General features: G+C 41.9%; 2 protein-coding genes across 2 annotated transcripts in view; both read left to right on the top strand.

The window, feature by feature from the left end:
- The window catches only part of LOC135090270 (uncharacterized), a 57,316-nt gene extending 51,699 nt beyond the window's left edge, over nt 1-5,617 (top strand). Inside the window, 6 exon segments of the mRNA XM_063986890.1 lie at nt 339-524; nt 1,813-1,888; nt 2,546-2,587; nt 2,589-2,726; nt 3,987-4,102; nt 5,501-5,617. Of these exon segments, the coding sequence (XP_063842960.1) occupies nt 1,835-1,888; nt 2,546-2,587; nt 2,589-2,726; nt 3,987-4,049 (297 nt within the window). The 5' untranslated portion in view covers nt 339-524; nt 1,813-1,834 and the 3' untranslated portion in view covers nt 4,050-4,102; nt 5,501-5,617.
- The window catches only part of LOC135089978 (xaa-Pro aminopeptidase 1-like), a 19,106-nt gene continuing 14,584 nt past the window's right edge, over nt 5,479-10,000 (top strand). Inside the window, exons 1-3 of the mRNA XM_063986166.1 lie at nt 5,479-5,617; nt 8,475-8,612; nt 9,026-9,152. Of these exons, the coding sequence (XP_063842236.1) occupies nt 5,479-5,617; nt 8,475-8,612; nt 9,026-9,152 (404 nt within the window). The remainder of the gene's footprint in view (nt 5,618-8,474; nt 8,613-9,025; nt 9,153-10,000) is intronic.

Raw genomic sequence — 10,000 nt, forward strand, 5'->3', positions numbered from 1 at the left:
TTTCAATCAACTCCTCCACTTTCAAATGACCCAGAAACGTGCAAACCCGGCTCTTCTTTCCTTTCCTTCAATCATTTGGCCCCAGAAAACAAAGACACAAACAAACAAACAAACACCTTCACTTCTACGACGCCTAAGGTAAAACAGACTCTTGAAAACTAACTATTCAGACTATCTCCTTTACCTCCCTTGAGAAACCTCCCTTAGAACAACCATCTCTTTTAAAACTGATCAACTTTCATTCAGATAACCACGATAAATAAGTAAATAAGTAAATAAATAAAACAGCTTCATTTCAAAGACGTGTGACCAAAGACTTTTATCCTTCCCTCCTGCAGGCGTGGTGGTGCGGGGTTGCCACATCCCCACCAGCATCTATAGTGAGGATGATGAGAGCGAGGTACAGCCGTGGAGCAGAGGGGACAGAGTGACGAGAGAGGTGACCCTGGGGAGAGAGACTAGCGTGTGGCCCTGACGTGACCCCAGACCTCGTTGCCTCCCAACAGAGTGATTACTACTGAGAGGTAAGGTTAGGAGTTATTTTCTTCTTCTTCTTCTTCTTTTTCTTCTTCTTCTTCTTCTTTTTTTCTTCTTCTTCTTCTTCTTCTTCTTCTTTTTCTTCTTCTTCTTCCTTCTCTTCTTTCTCGTCGGGGTCAAAAGATTCATTGTTGGTTTTCATTCCTTTGTGTTTTGTTGTAGTTCGTCCATTTTCCAAGCTTGTCTTCTTCTTCTTCTTCTTCTTCTTCTTCTTCTTCTTCTTCTTCTTCTTCTTCTTCTTCTTCTTCTTCTTCTTCTTCTTCTTCTTCTTCTTCATAAAGGAAAGTAAGTCCGATTTTTTTTTTCATCTTTTTTTGTTTCTCTTGTTCTTTCTTTTCCTTGTTTTTCTTCGCCTCCTTTTCCATCCCTGCCCTCCTTGTCTTCATCCTTCCACCTCCGTTTCTTCCTTCTCTTCCTCCTCCTCGTCTTTCCTATCCTCCTTGTCTTCAGCTTTCATTCTTCCTCCTCTTCCTCCTTCTTTTCTTTCCTGTCCTCACTGTCTCCATCTTTCATTTTTCTGCGTCTTTTCTGCCTCCTCCTCCTCCTCCTCCTCCTCCTCCTCCTCCTCCTCCTCCTCCTCCTCCTCCTCCTCCTCCTCCTCCTCCTCCTCCTCCTGCTCGTTAATAAAGAGGGCCAGACAAACACATTCACGTGTCTGGCAAAATTTATCTTACAATCAATACCTGTTAGACTAAAAATGTTGACTTTTCTTGGTCTTTTTTTTTTTCTTACCTTATATCTATTTAATCTTCTGTTTATTTATTTAGTCATCTGTTTATTTTATTCATTTGTCATCCCCACGAGCACTTTACTGAATGATTCTTTCGCATAACTTACGTCAATATGATTTTTTACTTTTATTTATTTATTTATTTATTTATTTTTGTCAGCACAGTAATGGAGTTTTGTTAGTTTAAGATGTCAGTGCCATGTTATTCTTTGGTAATTTGGTTTACAGTGCCAGAAACAACAAATCTTAATAAACATCAACAAGAAAGGAAAACAAAAAGGAATCAGCCTCATAGATACACGCATTTTTTTTTAGCTCAGAATAATAGCCAGAGGTGACAGTGAAGCGAAAAAGAAACACCTCAGAATGGTTAGCAATTAGACCTTACCAAATTGCTGGGAAAGGGTTGAATTATTAGTGACGTAGATAATATTGTGTGACTATGTTTTTTTTTTTTTGTTGTTATTATTTTAATGTTTGATATTTTAAAACTACTTCTTCTTGTGTGTGTGTGTGTGTGTGGTGTGTGTGTGTGTGTGTTACAGGGTGGGTCGCCTGAAGAAGGAAATGATTCGTCGAAGCCTGGATGTTTATATCATTCCCTCCAGCGACGAACATCAGGTAATGGCTCTCTCTCTCTCTCTCTCTCTCTCTCTCTCTCCTCTCTCTCTCTCTCTCTCTCTCTCTCTCTCTCTCTCTCTCTCTCTCTGCGCGGGAAACTTCCTTGAGAAATATTTTATAGGTCAAGTGGACTCTTTCTCCTCTTCATTCCTCCTCCTCCTCCTCCTCCTCCTCCTGTTTCTCCACTTCCTGAAATGACGATAAACTGTTTTGTTAATTCTAAAATGTAAAAAAATAAAAAGGTCACTCACTTAACGATTCAGTCAGTCAGTCAGTCAGTCAGTCAGTTAATCAGTTCATTATTCCTCAATCTCTCCTTCATTTTCCACCGTCTTTCGTTCCTTCATTAACTCGCTGTCCTTCATTCTCCCATTCACACTCTTCATCCTCCTTTCCTTTCTCCCTTCCTTACTTCACAATTCCTAACATCCTATTCACACTTTCCTTTCATCCTTCCTCCCTTATCCTGTCCCTCATTTCCTTCATTTTCACCTTTTTCCCCATCCCAACCATGCCCCACCTCACATTAACACTTTCCCTTCACCCTTCCTCCCTTCCTTACCAAACGATCTCCAGTTTCTCACCCCATCCCTGTCCAACCTCACCATCTCTCTCTGTCTGTCCCATCTCACCAATCTCTTTTGCCCTCCCCTGCAGAGCGAGTACGTGGCTCCAGCAGACGAGAGGCGGAGGTACATCAGACGGGTTCTCAGGCAGCTACGGGGTGGCAGTGGTGACGGCGAGACACCAGGCACTGTGGACTGATGGGCGCTACTTCCTCCAGGCAGACCAGGAGCTTGACTGTAACTGGCTGTTGATGAAGATGAAAAACCCCGGGGTGAGATGCTGGGAGGGGTGGGTGATGGGTGGGTGATGGGTGATGGGTGGGTGATGGGTTTTTAAATGGTAGATTTGATGTTTTCTTGTTGTTTCCTTCTCCTCCTCCTCTTCCTCCTCTTCCTTGCCCTCTTCCTCCTTCTTCCCCGTCATCTTCCTCCTCCTCTTCCTCCTCCTTCATAGAATCCATAATAGTTTAGTCACACAGCCAGCCTCGTTAGGACCAGTAGGGCTGTTTTTTTTTTGTCTGTTTCCTTAGTATATCCCTCCCTCCTCTTCCTCCTCCTCCTTCCTCCACTGATAGCGTGTGTAAAATATATACGTGTGTGTGTATATGTGTGTGTGTGCGTGCGTGCGTGCAGTGTTAATGTGTCAGCGGGTAATAAGATGAGCTAACAACTCCGCTTTATACTGCCAATGAACCGCGTAATGCCTCTTTTCACGCTCGCTGTGGACTGATGGAGGGGGCGGGGGGCGGGGGGGGGGGCGGGGCTTATATACTGTCACATAAATCCCCCACAGGTACCGTGATGGGGATAGCACGTGCAGGTTTAAGTAGAATGTTGAGTGCAGGCGTGTGGAGGTGAGTGTGTGAAGAGTTTGGAAATTTTGTTGTTTTTTTGTGTGTTTGGGTGAATCGATGGCTTTTTGGTTTGTTTTTGTTTATTTATTTTTTTATTTATTTTTTCGTGTGTGTGTGTGTGTGTGTTTGTTTTTTTCTGTGTGTTTATATCTGGTGTTTCTAAAGGTATAATTTTTTCTTTTAATTTTGTGTTTATTTTTTCGTTTTATTTATTTACTTAATTTTTTTTTTTTTTGGGGGGGGAGGGAAGGAGTGTTTTGGTTTGATTGGGTTGGGTTTCGCTGGCTTTCGTTGGGTTTCGTTAGCTTTCGTTGGGTTAGGTTAGGTTTGGTGAAGGTTGGCATAGTTTGCTTTGGTTACATTACATTAAGTTAGGTTAGCTGCCTAGTGTGGGTCAGTACGCCTTTTGCAGTCCCCCAGTGCTCTTTACTTTCTCAGATGGAAGGAAAGATACATTACATATTCACCAATTGTGGAAACATTTATTAATATTTTCTTCCCATCCTCCCTTCTTATCACCCCTTTACCCCCCTCCCCTCACTATCCCCCATTTACTACCCAACCACTCTTCCATACGCGCTTCACACCCACCCTCCCATTACCTCCCCCCATCTATACACCCCCGCCATGCCCTCTCTCCTCCTCCTCCCGCGCCCCCTCGCCACACACCCTTCACAGGTGCCTAAGATGACTGAGTGGCTGCAGACGACACTAAGACCCGGAGCCAAGGGTGGGGGCTGACCCGAGGCTGATAGGGGCTGACACCTGGATATCCTACGCCGAGGACCTGGCTAGTGAGTAGAGAGAGAGAGAGAGAGAGAGAGAGAGAGAGAGAGAGAGAGAGAGAGAGAGAGAGAGAGAGAGAGAGAGAGAGAGAGAGAGAGAGAGAGAGAGATTGGCCTGTTTTGTGTGGTAATTTGTTCATTCTGGCTGCTGTGTGTTGTGTACATGAGAGAGAGAGAGAGAGAGAGAGAGAGAGAGAGAGAGAGAGAGAGAGAGAGAGAGAGAGAGAGAGAGAGAGAGAGAGAGAGAGGTTAGCTTGTTTCGTGTGGTAATTTGTTCATTCCGGCTGCTGTGTGCTGTGTACATGAATGAGAGAGAGAGAGAGAGAGAGAGAGAGAGAGAGAGAGAGAGAGAGAGAGAGAGAGAGAGAGAGAGAGAGAGAGAGAGAGAGAGAGAGAGGAGGGTGGGTCAAAGACAAGAAAAAATGTCAACAGTAAAATGTTTGCTTCATATACTTGACAGAGAGAGAGAGAGAGAGAGAGAGAGAGAGAGAGAGAGAGAGAGAGAGAGAGAGAGAGAGAGAGAGAGAGAGAGAGAGAGAGAGAGAACAAAAACCCAGTACATTTGATAGTCTATATTTTGTCACGAATATTTTATCCTTTCCCTCCCTTTTTCTATATTTTCCTCCCCTTTTTTTCCTCCCACCTTAACTCACTCTTATACCTTTAATATCTCACCCTAACACCCTAATTTCACCCTGACACCCTGGTAACCTTTCCAATATCCTCTTGCACCTTCAATATTTCTCCCAAACACCCTTGATATTTCCCCCTGATGACCTCCCTCAATCTCGTACACCCTTACCCATCTCTCTTACACCCTAATCACCACCCTGACAGCATTCCTTCACCCTGATACATCATCTCGCTCTGTATCAACTCCCTGTGACACCTTTCACTCTGCCATCTTCACCTTAACACCCTTTTCAACACTCCCTTCACCCTTTTTCACCCTAACACGCTTTTCAAACACCTTGCCTTCACCTTAATACACGTTTAACACCCTTCTTTCATCCTAATTTCACCCTAACATGCTTCTCAACACCCTTCATTCATCCTGTCGTCATCCTTCACCCTTTTTCACCCTTATACACTTCTCAGCGCCCTCCTTTCACCCTGTCTTCATCCTAATAAATCTTAATACATCACCCTAACACACCCTTCACCCTGTCACTTTCATCCTAACACCCTGTCCTCACACTAACACACCCTTAACACCCTGCCTTCATCCTAACACACCATTAACACCCTCATTTCACCCTGACTAACACGCTACCCTCCCCCTAACACACCCTTAACAACCTTCTTACACCCTAACACACCCTTAACACCCTTCTTTCACCCTAACACACCCTTAACACCCTTCCTTCACTGTCACCCTCACTCTAATGTCCTGCCCTCACCCTGCAGAGTTCAATATCACCCTGGAGGCGGAGGAGATGAACCTTGTGGACTTGGTGTGGCCGCAGCAGGAGAGACCGAAGTATTCAGATGACCCGATTTTCGTTCTCGAGACTCGCTTTGCTGGTGAGAGAGAGAGAGAGAGAGAGAGAGAGAGAGAGAGAGAGAGAGAGAGAGAGAGAGAGAGAGAGAGAGAGAGAGGGAGAAGGGTTGAGGTTGGGTTTTTAAGGAGAAGGGTAGGAGGTATGGATGGAAAGAGTGGAGAATTGAATGAAAGAAGGAAAAGCGGGAAAAGAATGAGGGGAGTAAGGAAGGAAAGAAGGGAGGAAGCAAAATAAAGAAGTGGGGAGGAAGAAAGAATGGAGAGACAAGGGAAGGAAGAGAAGGAGGGAAGAAAGAAGGAAAATAGGAATAAGAAAGAAGGGAAGAGGGAAGGGAGGAATGAATAAGGGAAAGGAGAGATAGAAAAAAGGGAGAAAGAAGGAATGGAGGAAGGAAGGAATGAAGGAAGGGGAAGGAAAGAAGGAAGGGAAAAAAGTAGGTTTGCAAATGGATATAAGATAGTTGAGAGAGAGAGAGAGAGAGAGAGAGAGAGAGAGAGAGAGAGAGAGAGAGAGAGAGAGAGAGAGAGAGAGAGAGAGAGAGAGAGAGAGAGAGAGAGAGAGGTATTTTCTCATTATTTCTCTATTGTGCTTCTTTTAAACTGCAGAAAGAGAAAGAGAGAGGAAATTGTGTTCTGCTCTCCTTTCCTGTTTTGCTTAGTGCAGAGAGAGAGAGAGAGAGAGAGAGAGAGAGAGAGAGAGAGAGAGAGAGAGAGAGAGAGAGAGAGAGAGTGTTGTTTTCCCTTGTGTTTGTTTTGTCTGTATATTTTCTTTGTGTTGCAAGAATTAACATTATATTTGTATTTTAATAATTTCTGACGCATACCACTCTGTTCTTAACTCTCACAGGGAAACAAATGAAAGGGAAACAAATGAACGGAAAAAAAGAACAAAAATAACAGATTCTTAATGTTCTTTTGTTTTTGTTTTCATTTTTTTTGTACAATTTCATATTTTTTCCTGTATTTTTTGAATTTTTACTTCATTTTTCTTCTTCATTTTCCTTAATTATCGACTCTCGCTTTTTTTGTTATTTTCCCTCTTTATAAACTGTTTTCAGAGAGGAGGAGGAAAAGCAGATCATTTCATTCTTACTTTAATTATCATCCTATTTTTTTCTGCATTTTTTTTCTTTTTATATTTACATTTTTACTTGATTGATTTTTTTTTTAATTTTTTTTTCATGTTCATTTTCCTTGCTTAACTTCTCTCACTTCCTTACTTTCCTTCTCCACTAACTGTTATTTCATCTTTACTTTCATTATCACTCAATTATTGTTTTTTTCCTGCATTTCGCTTTATTTACTTTTTTTAAACTTTTTTTTCATCTTTTTTACTATTTTTTTCTTACTCATCTTGTCTCATCTTCTTATTTTCCCTTTCCGCAAACTCTTCGGAAAGGAAAGAAGGAAAAACACATCATTTCCTCCGTACTTTCATTATCATCCAATTAAAACTCCTACAACTCTATTTCCCTCTCGCCTTTTTTCCCAACGTCATGGTGTTTCCCTGTTCATTTTTTCCCCTCTTGGTTTTTTTTTCCTCGTTTTTACCACCACATTTTTTCCTTCCTGCTGTCCACGTTGAGATAGGAAAAAGGAAACCTGAATATTACAAGAAAAATGTTTAGTAAGAGAAATAGCAAAAATCTTTTCCAAATTTCACTGAAGGGATTAAATAAAAAGAGAACAGATTTTTTTTCAAGTTACTTATTTTGAGAATTACATACGTGAAGCTTAAGAAACTCACAAATTTCACTTTAAACACCGAAAAAAAAAAGAAATTAGAATATTCACAAACTTCTTTCAAATTTCAGTATGTACATGAAACCCAAACTTATTTTCCTTTCTTTTTTTCAAATTACAATTGAAATATATCTTTCTTCACAAAACATAACAAATTCTTGAGAGATAGAAAAAAAATATTGCAGAAAACATGACTAACTTCTTTTACGTAATAGCAAAACAAATTTCCTTGCATATCTTTCTTTTTTTTTCAAATTACAATGCAAATATTCTTTCTTCACAAAACATAAATTCTTGAGAGATAAAAAAAAAAAAAAATTGCAGAAAACATGACTAACTTCTTTTACGTAACAGCAAAATCAATTTCCTTGCATATCTTTCTCAATATTTTAAGAACAAGTAACAAGTTAAACTGTAAGAACCCATCAGACCTACACGTGGCAGTCCCTACATAAAACATACCTATTTCAATCCATCATCCCTATCCATAAATCTATCTAATCTTCTTTTGAAACTCCCTAATGGCTCGACACTAACAACCCGATTACAGAGTCCGTTTCATTCATCTTTCATTCATCATTTTAATAAACGTCCATTCCTTTCATCCCCAGACGCACACCAGACTTCGTACGTGAATGAAATAGACACATAAGAATAGGACAGACCTTATATGAACTTCTCTTCCTTCCACAACACTCACCTGACCCTCCCCTCTCCTCCCCAAACACCCAAGGACACAACAAAACCTCAGTACCCATTAAGACACACACCAAACTAACACAAACCTTACACACTACAACGCAACACTTCCTTCCCCACAAGACTCACCGTTCCTTGCCTTTTCCTCCCTTGAAACACACAGCAACACTTCGATTCCCAATAAAATACACAAAAATAACACACAAACTCTATATACTACACTGAAACCTCGATAACCAATAAACTATACACAAAAATAACATACAGCCTTATACACCACACCAACATACAACTCCTTCCTTACAACAGTCACCTAACCTTGCTTTTCCTCCCCTAACACAACAAAACTGAGAAAAATAGAACAAACTTTACATACTACACCGAAAAGATATTATCCTCAATGCACTCACACCTCCTTGCCTTTCCTTTGTGTCCCAGGCAAGAGTTGGGAGGAGAAGGTGCGGGAGGTGCGGGAGGAGATGGTGAAGAAGGGCGCGGACATGCTGGTGGTGACGGCGCTGGACGAGGTGGCCTGGCTCCTTAATCTTAGAGGAAATGACATACCTTACAACCCAGGTGTGTGTTTGTGTCTATTTGTTTGTGTTTGGTTGTGTTTGTTTGTATCACCTAATCTCATTGCTTTAACCCTTTTTTTTCTTTTTTTTTATTTTAATTTGTGTGTTCTTGTTTGTTTTGTCTCGTTTTGTGTTTGTCTCTTGGTGTTTTATCTGTTTATATCATCTTGTTTGTTTTTTTAGTTGTTTGTATTAATCTCTTTGCCTTACCCTGTTTGTGTATACCCGTTTGTTTGTATCGATTTGGGTTCACCTGTTTTTATGTACGTATCCTTACTAATTAAAACTGAAAATGTATCTTATTGTGTGTGCCCGTGCGCGTGTGCGTGTGTGTGTGCGTGTGTGTGTGCGTGTAAGTACATGCGTTAGTAAGTCATGATACCGGTACGTGAATATCGGTACGTGCCTTTCCAGTATTCCGCGCATACGTGATCTTGACACCTGACCGTCTGGAGTTGTACGTGCCGGCGGGGAAGATAATGCCAGCAGTGGACAGCCATCTGCGTGTGAACCAGTGCGGTGACGGGCGGGAATGTGTCACGTGAGTACGCCCCCCCTCCACACACACACACACACACACACACACACACACACACACACACACACACACACACACACACACACACACACAGCATTGTTCAGTCTCATTAAGAAGAGAGACAAATATGTAGACCAGGAAGAGTAATCCTAATGTTTTTTTTTACTCTCTCTCTCTCTCTCTCTCTCTCTCTCTCTCTCTCTCTCTCTCTCTCTCTCTCTCTCTCTCTCTCTCTCTCTCTCTCTCTCTCTCTCTCGCCATCCGTAAAAGAAAGGAAGTAAAATAAAAGGTATCTTAGCATTTCTACATTCCTTACTCTCTCTCTCTCTCTCTCTCTCTCTCTCTCTCTCTCTCTCTCTCTCTCTCTCTCTCTCTCTCTCTCTCTCTCTCTCTCTCTCTCTCTCTCTTTTCCCTTTTATTCGTGCAAGAACCGAACTGAACCGCGGCAGAATGTCAAGAACCGGACCTGCACTACACTGGGCGGTTCACGGGTCACGAATAAGGTTCCTTCTTTCTTCTTGTCCCCTGATTGATTAAATTTTGTGAACCGCGCCTGGGTACATATTGTCTCACCCCCCCCCCTCTCTCTCTCTCTCTCTCTCTCTCTCTCTCTCTCTCTCTCTCTCTCTCTCTCTCTCTCTCTCTCTCTGTTCGTTTTCTGAATCCCAAGTGCTTTTATTTTTCAATTACTTAACTCTTTCTTTTTTTTATTCTCTCTCTTTCACTCTCCCGTCCTCTTCCTCTTTCTCTTCCCCCGTTCTCTCCTCTCTCTCTCTCTCTCTCTCTCTCTCTCTCTCTCTCTCTCTCTCTCTCTCTCTCTCTCTCTCTCTCTCTCTCTCTCTCTCTTCCCC

The sequence above is a fragment of the Scylla paramamosain genome, chromosome 34 (genome assembly GCF_035594125.1).
Source record: "Scylla paramamosain isolate STU-SP2022 chromosome 34, ASM3559412v1, whole genome shotgun sequence".
NCBI lineage: Eukaryota > Metazoa > Arthropoda > Malacostraca > Decapoda > Portunidae > Scylla > Scylla paramamosain.